General features: G+C 38.5%; 1 protein-coding gene across 3 annotated transcripts in view; it reads right to left on the reverse strand.

The window, feature by feature from the left end:
• Window positions 1-14,756, reverse strand: part of TMEM87B (transmembrane protein 87B) — a 51,616-nt gene that overhangs the window by 9,045 nt on the left and 27,815 nt on the right. For 2 of the 3 annotated variants that reach the window (XM_081796785.1, XM_081796784.1), the window contains exons 12-16: window positions 9,130-9,234; window positions 8,988-9,046; window positions 7,469-7,572; window positions 5,833-5,906; window positions 1,226-1,296 (exon numbers count right to left, since the gene is read on the reverse strand). In XM_081796785.1, coding sequence (XP_081652911.1) covers window positions 1,226-1,296; window positions 5,833-5,906; window positions 7,469-7,572; window positions 8,988-9,046; window positions 9,130-9,234 — 413 coding nt within the window. Of the gene's footprint in view, window positions 1-1,225; window positions 1,297-5,832; window positions 5,907-7,468; window positions 7,573-8,987; window positions 9,047-9,129; window positions 9,235-11,374; window positions 11,451-14,756 lie in introns of all 3 variants that reach the window. The other variant, XM_081796786.1, reaches the window with a different exon arrangement.

Here is a 14,756-nt window from a genome sequence, read left to right on the forward strand (position 1 = left end):
ACTCGATCCCGGGACTCCAGGATCATGACCTGAGCCGAAGGCAGTCGCTTAACCGACTGAGCCACCCAGGCGCCCCAAAAAGGAAAATATCTTAATGAAGTTAAAGTTTAATAGCTCTAACACCAGATAATTAAAACTGTTTTAATTTTTCTTAATTAACATATAATGTATTATTTGTTTCAGAGATACAGGTCTGTGAGTCATCAGTCATACACAATATTGTCATACACAATCCACAACAGCGCTCACCATAGCACATACCCTCCCCAGTGTCCCTCACCCAGCCACCCCATCCCTCCCACCCCCCTCCACTGCAGCAACCCTCAGTTTGTTTCCTGAGATTAAGAGTCTCTTATGGTTTGTTTCCCTCTCTGGTTTTGTCTTGTTTCATTTTTTCCTCTCATCCCCTATGATCCTCTGCCTTGTTTCTCAATTCCACATATCAGTGGGATCATATGATAATTGTCTTTCTAAAACTGCTGTAATTTTTAAAGTTTAAATCACCATAAAACTACTCAAAGAACACATTTTAAAAAATTATTGATTACCAAAAATAAAAATGAAAAAATTTACCAAACCAACAGATCAGACTGTTCTCATGGATCATCTATCCTGTCAGAACTTATAAGCATACATAAGTTTTATACTCTATTAATCACAACATACACACTTATAAGAAAGCAGAATATAAAACTGTATGAGAGGCACTTCTGCTGTGCCTAATATGCCTAAAATATTAAAAAACTCATCTCTACTCTCTATTTTACCATTTTTTTCAAGCTTCCACAGTTCTATAACAAATGCTAATTTTGTTAACTGCATAGGCAATACATAAAGTCCTTTCCTAACAGATAACAAATGTTATCTGAAATGCCTTCAAAAATCACTTTAAAATGTGGAAAAATTAATACAAGCTTCTACTACGTCAAAGCTTCTCCATCTTTAATGTGCATATGAGTCATCTACAGGATCCTGTGAAGAAGCAGATTCAGATTCAGTAGGTCTGAGGTGCGCCTGAGCCTGCGTGTCGAACAAGCTCCCAGGTGATGCTCATGCTGGTCCAAGAATGGCGCCCCGGGAGCCGGCAGCTACCGCAGTTACAGCTGTCGCCCTTAACCGGTATCGCTGCTTGGTAACACTGGGTGTTGTGCAAAAAACCTTAGTAGAGAATGTTTTCCTGACGATGAATGTGACACAGACTCTATTAAATACATACTATACTTACAAAATTATCAGAAGTAGGTTTAGCTGTTCCGTTGGAAACCGTTTTTGAGACTCTTAATTTTATTCCTTCAGCTATAATGAGAAACATTATGGAGAGAAATAAATTATAAAATATTTTCTTTCATAATCTCATATTTAACAGCCCAACAAAGATTTATATATATCTTTATATATGTAGATTTATATAGAGAGAGATTTTTACATATACTAATTATTTATATATGTATATATTTAAAGGAAAGTTAATAGCAGAAGCTTCGGGCAGGGTGCTGGCTTTAACATGACTTGGAAATGTAGGAGGGATGGCAAAAATTAACAGACTTCACGAATGTCTGCAATAACAACTAGGTTTTCAAGAGGCTAGTTTGAATTCTAGTTTTAGAGGAGTTTAAAGATTTTTATTTATTTGACAGAGACAGCGAGAGAGGGAACACAAGCAGGGGGAGTGGGAGAGGGAGAAGCAGGCTTCCCTAGGAGCAGGGAGCCCGATGCGGGGCTCGATCCCAGTACCCTGGGATCATGACCTGAGCCGAAGGCAGATGCTTAACAACTGAGCCACCCAGGTGCCCCTAGTTTTAGAGGAGTTTAAACAAACAAGTAAACATATACATATTTCCTTAGAGAGTTTCAATACATTTTAAAGTTTATGGATTTAAAAATCTATAGAATTTATAGTATCATATTCAATAATAAAACACATCTTTGGCTGTGCTTTTACTTCTCTGATGTGTACATTTTGGAATGTGCCTATGATAAAAATAAAATGGGAAAGAGAAGGATTTTCTTCCTATTTGACCAGGCTCTCCTTTCTGCTACCAGTTTCAGAGCAGAGGTTAAGGGCATGAGTTCTGGAACTAGACTGCCCCACCAAGGATTCTGGCTCTCCCTATGCAACCCTGGGCAAAGCAGTTAACTTTCTGTGACTCACCATCCCCAGCAACACAATGGGATAATACTGATATCTACACCTCATTAAACAAGAGCATTAAACAAGTTAGCGTATATAAGGTGCCTGACACGTAATCTCTGCCCCATAACTAATCACTTTAGTTATTACAATAATTTGCAAATCGTGCTTCTCCATAAACAAGGTCAATTGGTATGTTATGATCATAAGTTGATACAATGAATGAAAATGAGGTTCCTTGATCAAAAAATGTTTCTGTGAGGCGTTTAAAATCCCAACATTTGAGATCTCTTCTCTTAATGGGGCAATACACTGATTTTTAAAATTGAGGTACAACATAGGTAATAAAATACACAAATTTTAAGTGTACAGTCTAAGAGATTTTACAAGCATATACACTTGTGTAACTACCATCTCAGTCAAGACATTTAACATTTTCAACATTACATAAGGTTCTTTAAATTCCTTTCTGGTCAATCCTAATCCTACCAGAAGCAACCATTGTTCTGATTTACATAATCACCATGGCTTAGTTCTGCCTGTTCTGGAACTTCATATATAGAACCATAATCCATGGACTCTATATTCTTTTAGATTTGGCTACTTTCACTCAATATAAAGGTTTTGAGATTTATTTATGCGGTAGTGTTGGTTACTTTTGATATGGAACAGTAGCCCATTGTGTGGTATACTACAAATACTTTATCCATTCATTTGTTGATGGACACTGGGCTATATCCAGTTTTAAACTATTAAGAATAAATCTGCTGAAAATAATAGTGTACATCAGTGTCCTTCTGTGAACATCGCTTTCATATCTATCATTTCTTCTGGGTAAATATCTTGGGGTGGAATGGCTGGGTTGTATGGTAGGTATATGTTTACCTTTTTAAGAACCAAATCATTTTTTAAATTAGTCTTACTACTCTATATTCTTTCCAGTAGTGTCTGAGTAATATAACTGTTCCACATCCTCACCAACATGTCATGCTGTCAGTCTTTTAAATTTTAACCATTCTGGTGGATATGTGGTGGTATCTCACTCTGGTTTTAACTTGTTTCCCTGATGACCAAGCATCTTTTCACATGCTTATTGGTCATTCTTTTGTCTTCTTTGGTGAAGTGTATTCAAATATTTTTCTGTTTTTTACAAATTGAGTTTTTTTAATTGATTTATAGGGATTTTACTTATATTCTGGATACAAGTCCTTTCTCAGATATATGTACTGAGGATCTTTTATTCCAGTCTAGGGCTGGATACAAGTCCTTTGTCAGATACATGTACACATAATCTTTTACTCCAGTCTAAGCCTGGCCTTTCATTTCCTTAAGTTTCTCTTGATGAGTATTTTAATTTTTGTGAAGTCTAATTTAGCAGTTTTTAAAATTTTATGGTAACTGCTAATGTCCTATGAAATTATCTAACCCAAGGTTATAAAGATATTTTCTTGTTTTCTTTCAGAAGAGTTATAGTTTTTCTTTTTTAGCGGGGAGGGACAAAGGGAGAGGGAGAATCTTAAGCTGGTTCCAGACCCAGTATGGACCCAACATGGGACTCAATCTCACAACCCTGAGATCATGACCTGAGCCAAAATCAAGAGTTGGACACTTAAATGACTGAGCCACCAGGGCCCCCAGAAGAGTTATAGTTTAAGTTTTCACATCTAGGGTCTGTGGTCCATCTTGAATTAATTATTATGTGATATCTGTGTAAGGAGTCTAGGTGATTTTCCCTCCATGTGTTTATCTAGTTGTTCCAGCACACTTTGTTGATAATACTATTCTTTTCTCATATAACGTCTTGGTGCCCTTGTCAAAAATCAGTTGACAATGAGATTTCTAGTTTGAAGCTACTTTAATTATTGCATTCCATTCATTCATTTTTTTCATTCATTCATTCAGAGGGGGGAGGGGCAGAGGGATAGGGAGAGAGAATCCCAAGTAGGCTCCACGCCCAGCACGGGGCCCAACATGGGGCTGGATCCCACAATCCTGAGATCATGACCTGAGCCAAAATCAAGAGTCAGACTTTCAACTGACTGGGCCACCCAGGCGCCTCTGTTGCATTCCTTTTAAAAACAAAACTTTTAGAAACCTATTATATGGAATCAATTTGGTACTTGTAAAAGTACATTCTTCAATATGTTATTACTTAATGCAATAACAACAACAACAAAATCAACTGACCATATATGTGTGGATTTATTTCTGGACTCTATTTTGATACATTGCTGTGTTTTTCCATCCTTCTGCCAAACCACACTATCTTGATTAATATAACTTGATATTTTTATAAGTCTTGAAATTACTGTAAGTCCATTAATTTTATTTTATTGAGATAAAATTCCCACACTATAAAATGCACCATCTTGAAGTGAACAATTCAGCAGATTTCAGGATAGTCAAGGAATTATGCAACCATCACCACTAATTTCAGATTTTCATACACCTAAAAAGAAACCCCATGCCCATAGTAGTCACTCCCTACTCATTCCTTCCACCAACCCCTGGCAATCATCAATATACTTTGTCTTCTACGAATTTACCTTTTGTGGACTTTTCATCTAACTGCAATCATATAATTTGTGATCTTCATGATTGGCTTTGTGATTCACTTAGCATAATATTTTCAAGATTTGTCCATGTTGTAACTACAAGAATGTTTGAGCTCTTCTAGGTCCTTGCTTTTTGACATACATTTTAAAATCAGATTAACTGGGGCACCTGGGTGGCGCAGTCGGTTGAGCTTCCGACTCCTGATTTCAGCTCAGATCATGATCTCAGGGTCCTGGGATCGAGCCCCGAGTTGGGCTCCATGCTTAGCAGGGAGTCTGCTTAAGATTCTCTTCTCCCAGGGCACCTGGGTGGCTCAGTCGTTAAGCGTCTACCTTCAGCTCAGGTCATGATCCCGGAGTCCTGGGATTGAGCCGGGTTCCCTGCTCAGTGGGAGGCCTGCTTCTCTCTCTTCCACTCCCCCTGCTTGTGTTCCCTCTCTCTCTGTCTCTTTCTCTCTCAAATAAATAAATAAAATCTTAAAAAAAAACAAAACAAAATCAGATTAACCATTTGTACTTTTTTTAAGGTCAGTTGGAATTATGATTGGGATTGCACTGATTCTACTTATCAGTTTGTGGTACTGACTGCTTAATAATATTGAGAGTTACAATTCATAAACATGTTATAGCTCTACACTTACTTATTCTTAGCAACTGAATTATGTAATGATATTGCCTTAACAAATGTTTAAAGTATTATGGTAAAATCAATAAAATGATAAAATGCTATGTAGAAATTAATTGAAAGATGAAAACAGCACTAAAACTAATTAGAAATGCTTTGGGAATGAACAGAAAATTATATATATAATTCTGAAGAGCAAGAAGAGGTGATTCAAGGAATCATCATTAAGAAGAAGATTATTAGGAGCTAAGCACAATGTAAACTAAATTCTTAGTGTGAAACAGTGTATCTATTTTAATACTTAGACTTTAGAAGCGAACAGGTAACAAAAGCTCAAACTACATTAAGGATCTTGAAAATTTCATTACTGACTTTTCCTTTTGTGACTGTCTACCATAATAGGGGTTTTGGCAGATAGAGTTTTAAAATTATTTTAACAGGAAAAAAATGTGACTTTGCATCATAAGTAAAGGTACAAGTTACAATTAAATGGTCATTTAATAAGAAAACATATCACTCACTTAAATTTTCAGATGGTACCATAAATTCTTCAATTTCATCATCAGAATCATCGATTAACGGCATGAAGGCATATCTACATCAGAAACGAGGAAGAGTAGTTTTACTAGTGCATTTAAACCTGTTCGGTTTTCAGTTCATACCTAAAAGCATCATTACATACAAAAATATTTACATTAAAAAATTTCTTATAAATTCAAATTAAAAAATTCAATTATTTTACTCTCAAATTAGGAAAGATTATCAGCGATGAAACAGTGAAACTGGAGCTCCCAAGCCCTGCTGGTGAAAGTGTAAATGGGTAAGATCTTTCTGGAAAGCAGTTCTGCAATGTTCAGGGAAAGGAACTTCCTGATGTACTTTTTTCTCCCTGTCAAAAACCCTCCCTGCCCACTACTTGTTAACTTATCCCCTAACAAAAGGTAAATTGCTAATCTTACTGGTGAAAATAAAGCTTACTGACTAAGCCACATTTGCTGGGTCAGAAATACATTCAGAAAGCACTGCTGATAATAACAATAATCCTAGAAACAAACTAGTCCCTAATAACTAGGTACTGCTTCTACATATTAGGCTACATTCATATTATGGAACGCCAAAGAGCCATTAAAAATAATGTGGTACATCTAGGGGCAGCTGGCTGGCTCAATCGGTACAGCATATGACTCTCAATTTCAGGGTCATGAGTTCAAGCCCCATGTTGAGCATGGAGCCTACTTTAAAAAAAAATGTGGTAGAGCTATACAAGATGATATGGAAAGACAGATCTTAAACAAGAAGGTGCAGAATGGTGTATATGTATATGTACGTACTTATAATTATTATATACTTTAAAAAAAAAGATTTATCTATTTATTTTACATCAAGAGAGAGAGTGTGTGTGCATGCTCGCACAGTGGGGTGGGGCAGAGGAGACAGTCTTAAGCAGACTCTGCACTGAGTGTAGAACCTGACTCGGGGTTTGATCTCACCACCCTGAGATCACGACCTGAGCCAAAACCAAGAGTCAAGACGCCTAACCGATTGTGCCACCCAGGTGTCCCAATTACTATATACTCTTAAAAAGAGCGGGAGAAACACACACTGGTATATACTTTTCCATTTTTCCTTAGAAAGGCATTCAAGAAACTTCACAGCCCTTTCCTTGGGGAAGAGGAGTGAGGCAAGGGCAGGTGGGCCTTCCTATCATATGCAGCCAATGGTACAACCTGAACTTACCAAACTCAAGCTCCTTATATTTTGGTTCCACTTTTCCTTTCAAGCTTTATTTCCCTCCAATGTAAGTAGTATTAATCAAAATGCATGCCTCAATGACCTCCAAGGTATACCATGTTTTCCCCACTACCTCAGAAAATGTACATTCTTTCTCAGCTCAGCTTTTCACGGTTCTGCTTCTTTCCTTGAGGAAGATGCTGCCTTTCAAGGAGGCTTCCTCAACCCTCTTCAGTCTTCCCCCTGGACTTCCTAGTTTATACATCTTATTTCACTGTCTTATATTATATCTGTCTCCCTAGTTGATTGTGTACTCCTTTAAAAGTGAAGACTACTGCCTCAGTTTCTATAAATGTGTTTTTATTTGAACACAGTAGCAGTGATCAACAAATGCTTGCCAAATGTGAATTTTCCCATGTTAGGTACCTCTGATTGTTTGCTGATGGTCTCCACAAAAACATTATTACAATAAGGATAAGTGAAAAAAGGAAGCTCCAAAATGCATCATCAACCCAGCGTTCCATCCAATCCTATAACAAGGACAATTCAAACATGAAATATTAATTTTCTGATAAACACAGATAGATTTCCCATTCAAATAGTGTACAATGACAAACACTCATGAAATCTTTCCAACCAGTCCATCTTCCAAATATGTACATGTTTTTTTAAGAAAATAAAAACTAAGAAATGCTATCTTCATCAAATTAACATGAATGCCTACTTCAGCCTTATAACCAATCAGATAAATAAAACCCTAACACAAATTATATACTACAGTATCATAAAGAATTAGTGTTTAGGGACGCCTGGGTGGCTCAGTCGGTTAAGCGTCTGCCTTCGGCTCAGGTCATGATCTCAGGGTTCTGGGATCAAGTCCCGCATCAGGCTCTTTGCTCACGGGGAGCCTACTTCTCCCTCTGCCTGCCGCTCCCCCTGCTTGTGCTTGCGCGCGTTCTCTCTTTGACAAATAAATAAAGTCTTAAAAAAAAAGAATTAGTGTTTAAAGGGGCTTCTGAGGTCATTTAATCCTATTTTCTAGATGAGAATAGTCATGAGGCAGGTTAATAAGATAATCAGAAGCAAGTTCACAATGGGTACTTTTGACATGGATGGTATTAGAATTTCCGACGTGAAGATCTCGATGCAGTATTTTTCCCAATAAGTTATTTTGCTTTTAGTAAGACAGAAGATTTTATTATACATTGTTTGAAATGTTTCTAAAGGGCTGTTTAACATTATAAACATTCCTTTCCATAAAATTTTAGGGTCAACAGAAAGATTTACAAAACAAAAATAAAAATCCAAAAGATATACTTAGAACTCCAGGTGAAAAACCCTAAGGTGACAGGAGGAGAAAAAAGAAATTCCAGAAAGTTCAGTTTCCTCTCTCACTAAATTATCCCTAAGGCAGAAGTCTAGGATGCACAGAGGGCTGTCTCTAATGTTTATTTAGAACTAGGGACTAGCTCTAAATCAAGAAGCCCCCAAAAAGGCCTTCTAAATTTTAAGTCTAAGAAATGTACCTTCTACCTAGAGAACCCACAGAGAGTATCTCCTGAATGTTCATAATGAGTGTACCACCTTAGAAACATGTCAGACTTAAGGTTTACAGTCCCATTTAGATACCAAAAACCCAATTTCATGGTATGCAAGAAGAGAAAGCTTTCCTGTTACCTTATGTTATATAAGAAGGTAATTATTTTTCAAAATATATAAAGGGGAAGTTGAGAAAAGAACATAATTGGACAAGTAGATTTAGGAGGAATATTTTCAGATTCATTTGAAGGAGGCAAAAGTTCTTATAATTCTCTGTAAAATAATTCAAACTAAACTGAAAATCTCCACTAAAATTACCTGTTTACAAACACTAACTAAATTCTTCAAAATTACCCAAAATAGTATAATTAAAAATGAAAACTTTAAATAGGAAGATTATACTTACTGATTGACATTTTGCAATTCTAAATGTCTTCGTTGTCCACACCATAAACACTATAGAAGCTGAAACACACCAAAAGAGTCACCTCTGAAGGAACATGCAATACTAAAATAATTTATTATAATAAGAAAATTAAATAGCTTACCTAGTACGGCAAAGATCAGAGTATTTGTAAAGTGCCTGTATAAAGAAAATTTCACTGTGTTCTTTCTTAGCCTTAGAGTCTTCATAGTTTGTGCCAAACTTATAAATATGTGCAAAAAGTTAAGGAAAAACATTTTAAATAGTAATAAACAGTTTAAAAACAAAATAAGAATCTCCTACATTTCTAAAATTAGTACTGCTAAATATAGTTCCTATAAAAACAGAAAAAATATTATTTTAGCCAATATTATATGATTATGATACTGATTTTATGGCAGATTTTGTTTTACAATTTACCATTGTCTGAACTACATAAACTTTGAGGAAGACAACAAACAAGAAGCCCTATGATGTTCTCCTTCAATGTCAAGCTCCCAAAACATAGGATAGAGCAGTATATACACTAAAAAACGAGCCACCTTAGGCCAGACACTCTTTTTTTTTTTTTTTAAAGATTTTATTTATTTATTTGAGAGAGAGAATAAGAGATAGCATGAGAGGGAAGAGGGTCAGAGGGAGAAGCAGACCCCCCTGCTGAGGAGGGAGCCCGATGCGGGACTCGATCCCGGGTCTCCAGGATCATGACCTGAGCCAAAGGCAGTCGCTTAACCAACTGAGCCACCCAGGCGCCCCTAGGCCAGATACACTCTTAACAGATCACATTATGACATGCCCTTAGGCTTGTGCTTTTTGTCTCTGTTTCTTTCTTATTTTCTTCTTTCCAGTCTACTCTCTTTTTATCCTCCGAATGACCATAATTAAGAAGGGAGGTCAACAGGGGCACCTGGGTGGCTCAGTCGTTAAGCGTCTGACTTCGGCTCAGGTCATGGTCCCAGGGTCCTGGGATTGAGCCCCACATCAGGCTCCCCGCTCGGCGGGAAGCCTGCTTCATCCTTTCCCACTCCCCCTGCTTGTGTTCCTTCTCTCACTGTGTCTCTCTCTGTCAAATAAATAAATAAAATCTTAAAAAAAAAAAGAAAAAAGGGAGGTCATCTATTAATTCCAATATAAAAATTGAAAAATGAAATACGTTAAATAAAACAAATCTGGACTTAGGTAAGGAGAGACTTCATTCAAAAAATTACTGCAACAGGCAGAGGAGGCTTATTGCCATGGGGAGGATGTTCCAACTCTAAGATCTGCAAGAGTCCCACAGGTCAGGCCAGACAGGGCTTTGATTTTGTAGGGAGGGGTAAACAAGACTAGAAAGCAGGTGTGGGGAAGTGGGTGGCATGACTGGACAGCTGCTCAGGGAAGGACTTTCCCTGAGGTGTGCAGATTCTCGAGAGGGGCCACTGAGGAGGGCTGTGGTGGAAGAAAGCTCAGGGACCTAGGGAGGGAGACCGCTTAGTCTGGCCCAGGCTGGCGTTCTGGCCAGATTGGTCAGCAGGTACACAGGTCTGTGTCTGGCCTTGTCATAGGTAACAAGGGGGCATCTGGGAGTCTCATGTAAGTCCTATGGGACTTATGTCTCATGTAAGTCCCTTGAAGTAAGCCTTTCCCCGGAACACAAAAGGGTGGAGGTTTTCTTAACCATGCCTGTTTTCCAGGAGCACAGGGATCAGGTAAAGCTCAACACTGTCATGTATGAAGAAGCAAAAAGAGGCTTCTCCACTGACTCCTTGGCAGTGAAGCTGGGACTCAAGCCAGAGCACTCTTTGTAAATGGGAGTTGCTTCCTCTGAGCATACCATCAAGCTTTGTTCATGAACCATATACTGAACATAACAGAGCGGAGCAAAAGACTGGAAGTGGCAAACTTTAGATTTATGCCTATTTTAAATTCCAAATACTTCATGAATCAGAAACTTCATGGCAGTACTCAAATTACCAAAACTGCTATTCAGTCTTCCTAAATGACCAGTGAGTTACAAAATAAGATCAATTTCTAAAATAACACAATTCAACCAATTAAGGCTACTGTCAGAATTTACAGAACAGTAAATCTACTGTATTCTTTTAACATTATCAAGACAAATGCTTTTTAAAAATTCTTGACTAAAATGAATTTTCTATGTTAAAAATATGGTCACATTGAATAATTCAAAAGTATTTCTGAGAAGCCGAGGAATAAAAAGATCAAAAGCAAATTCAAAACTGCCTAAACCTCCACTTACCAAGACACTGTTAAATTTAAGTAAAGCTTAAATCATTTCTCCCTTTAAAGGAAAGTGGTTACGAAAGCAAACAGGCCCAGTTATCCTTAGGTGAGAAGCAACGGGAACGTGTTGCTGCAGTAGGAAAAGGATATCCACCAGCACAAGCCAGAGTCAAGAAGAGAGAGAGGGAGACTGGCCAGAAGCACAAGATCAGAGTCATTTGCCTGCAGCAAAACAGCAAAAAATTAAAATAAGCAGAAAAAAAGAAGAAGAGGGCTTCATGAGAAAAGCAATGGCTTTGAATTTTTCAAGTTATTTCTTCTTTTACTTGAGAACCAGATTCTTACAGGATAGCTGTGTTAGGTTCATCAAAGCAAAGGAAGTAGGGTCATTACACAAGCACTCAGTTCTGTATATATGTAGACCTGCTTCTTTTGCTTGCCATTTGTAATCATTTAAGAAATCTACTCTTCCTGTACACAAAATGCAGACTTCTCATTTCAGTAAAGAAAACTGCCAAATAACCATCTTAAAGCAAACATAGGAAATTCAGGTTCAAGCTGAAATGGATACTAAGTTTTCTTTCTCTCACCATTAAACACTAACCAAGATAATTTTAATTTCTGGATTTCTTTATGACTTTTATTTCTAACACCTTTATTAAAAGTATTAATCATTAAGCAAACTAAATCTTTTCCCTTGTTTTCCTTATCTCCCCACTCCAATTTGGCTCATTGTATGTTGGAACAGACCCCAAAGTCAACGCTGTCCATAAAGGTGATAAATTACCCTCATTCAAATCCAGATGGAATTGGGCCTTTAGAGCTGCTTGTCTTTGGAATTTTCTGTCAAGTTGCATTACTGTTTTTCCCAGTGAACTACCTTGTGGATGGTTAAGAACAAGAAATCTTTGAAATACATATCTGTAAATTACCAGGGTAAAAGATAATACAGATTTTTAAAAATGCCATGTCTATAGCTCAATTAGTTGACTGAAAAACATACTTGCTAACTTATTAAAGGCTCCAAGCATATATAATTTTGGAGACAAGACAATTCCAAATTAAGCAGATATCCTAAGCTCACTTTCTAAATGCACAATGACAGAAGGGAAGAAGTTAAGATCTGGAGCTGGCAATGCTGAGACTAACAGCTAGGTTCACCTGCACCGCCTGCCTATCCTGATGCCAGGTATGTTCATCCTGCCTGCCCCTTCTCCTCAGGTCAGCTGAGCATCCCTAACAAGTGATGGGGCCGCAGCAGAACAGGTACCATGGCCCCTGGGGATGAGCTCTCATGGCCAGAGCACTGGTCATGGGCAGAACTGAGGACTGTAGTTGACCTTTTCAACAGCTCAATGTCTTTAAATGTGTTTTCACGTGGAAAATATGAAAATTATACTACAATAAGATTAGTATCATTCTTGGAAAAGATAAGATGTATTTAACTATAATTTCTTTCAACAAACTTGGACTCTAAACTAGTATCCTCGACCAGAAGTAGAACAGATTTTTAAGCAAGTTTGGTCAGAAACAACTCTTTAAATCAGGTGTTATTTCTTTTTTTTTTTTTTTTAAGTTTTTATTTATTTATTTGAGAGAGAGAGAATGAGAGAGAGAGAACACATGAGAGGGGATAGGGTCAGAGGACGAAGCAGACCCCCCGCCGAGCAGGGAGCCCGATGCGGGACTCGATCCCGGGACTCCAGGATCATGACCTGAGCCAAAGGCAATCGCTTAACCAACTGAGCCACCCAGGCGCCCACAGGTGTTATTTCTTAACTAGATACTTTTCAGACAGTAGGGAATCTATGGATATAATTTTGGAGGCTTTTAAATGCCCCACTGCAGGCAACACTTTTGTGGGGTGTGTGTTTCTATCTTGTAAAAAGAGGCTCCCCAGCTTTCATTCGACTTTCAAGGGCATCTTTGGTCCCAAGACCCAAACAAGGCTAAGAACCACTGCTTTAGAGAGTAGGGATGCTAAATTAAAAGGCTTTTTTCTTTGGTTTTTAACTTGGAAGCATACTGAAAATTCACAAAGAGGGAGTTTAAAGAGCAGACTGACTGGGTTTCGAAGAAATCACCCACAGGGGACCGAGGAAGGGCCATGTCTGTTAGCGTGCCTGCAGAAAGGGGTGCTTCCTTGCAGAGGAGGAACAGAGACAAACTAAAGCCGTCTCTGGCCTCCCTGTGAGAGATAAAGATGAGGAAATGGAAAGGAATTACAAGGAAACAAAAGAACGTTGAATATTAAAAGCAAAAAGACAAGTATCGAAGACAGTGGAAACAAAAAAAACTTGATAAAAAAATCTGTCTAGAAAAAAGAGTTTCAAAGAGGATGTAAATGCAGAAGAAAGAGATAAAAATAATGTTCTGGGATATGCATAACACTGCCTTCTGCTCTGACCAGGTCACAGTTTCTTTAGAGTCCCTCCCATTTCCACGAATGCATATTTGAGGGCTCTGCCTCGGAGTTAAAAAGAATGGAATTTCCCAGACTCCACTGAAGTCACTGAAGCAGTGAGGAGGGTCCTCAACGATGGGTTACCATGCATCTAAAACTTCTCCTGCTGTAACATGGCTTCTGTCCCACCAGCATCACTGAGCCTGCCCTCCTGCTGTCTCATTTGTGACCTCTGGAATGACCAAAGCCAGGTGCACCTTGGCAGTTCATCTCTCTGTAGTACTGGTCACTGTTGACCACCCTTCCTTACCAAAGCTTCACCCCAGGACAATTTCTGGGTTCTTCTATTTCCCTTCACCCTGGTGTTCCTTTCATGCACATTTCCACCCCCACTGGGCACCATCCTGGTCCTTTCCTCTCTCTGGTCTACATGTTCTTGGCTTGCTTCCATGGGCTGCGACCTACTCTCACATGAAGATGACCTCCAACCTTCACCATTCCAATTCCTCTTACAAACCCTGACTGGGATTTCCAACTCTCTACTTAACACTAATGCCCTAGGCAGCTCACACTTCATCCATTATGGTCCCTTCCCTAAGTTCATTGCCTTGGGGATGGCAACACTGTCCCCAGCCACCCAAATGAGACAGCAAGACCTTTCTGGAGCTCTCTCCCTTCTTTTCCCACCCATTTCTACTAAATCTATCATCTGGAGTCTTTTTTTCATTCCCTCTGCCCTATTTCTAACCTCACCATCTCTTTTTTGGACTACTGCAAATGACTCTTTACCAGACTTCCTATCTCTAGGTTCTAGACTTTCCTTTTCCAGGTCATTTTTATATTTTTATTTTTATATGATTTTAAATAATTTCTACACCCAATGTGGGGTACGGACTTAAAACCCTGAGATCAAGAGTTGCACGCTCTTGGGGGCACCTGGGTGGCTCAGTTGGTTAAGCATCTGCCTTCGGCTCAGGTCGTGATCCTAAGGTCCTGGAATCAAGCCCTGCATCAGGCTCCCTGCTCAGTGGGGAGCCTGTTTCTCCCTTTGCCCCTCCCCCTGCTTGTGCGCTCTGTCAGATAGATAGATAGATAAAATCTTAAAAAAAAAAAAAAAAAAGAGT

Source organism: Leptonychotes weddellii, chromosome 10, assembly GCF_054177405.1.
Source record: "Leptonychotes weddellii isolate Sample4059 chromosome 10, ASM5417740v2, whole genome shotgun sequence".
Lineage (NCBI taxonomy): Eukaryota > Metazoa > Chordata > Mammalia > Carnivora > Phocidae > Leptonychotes > Leptonychotes weddellii.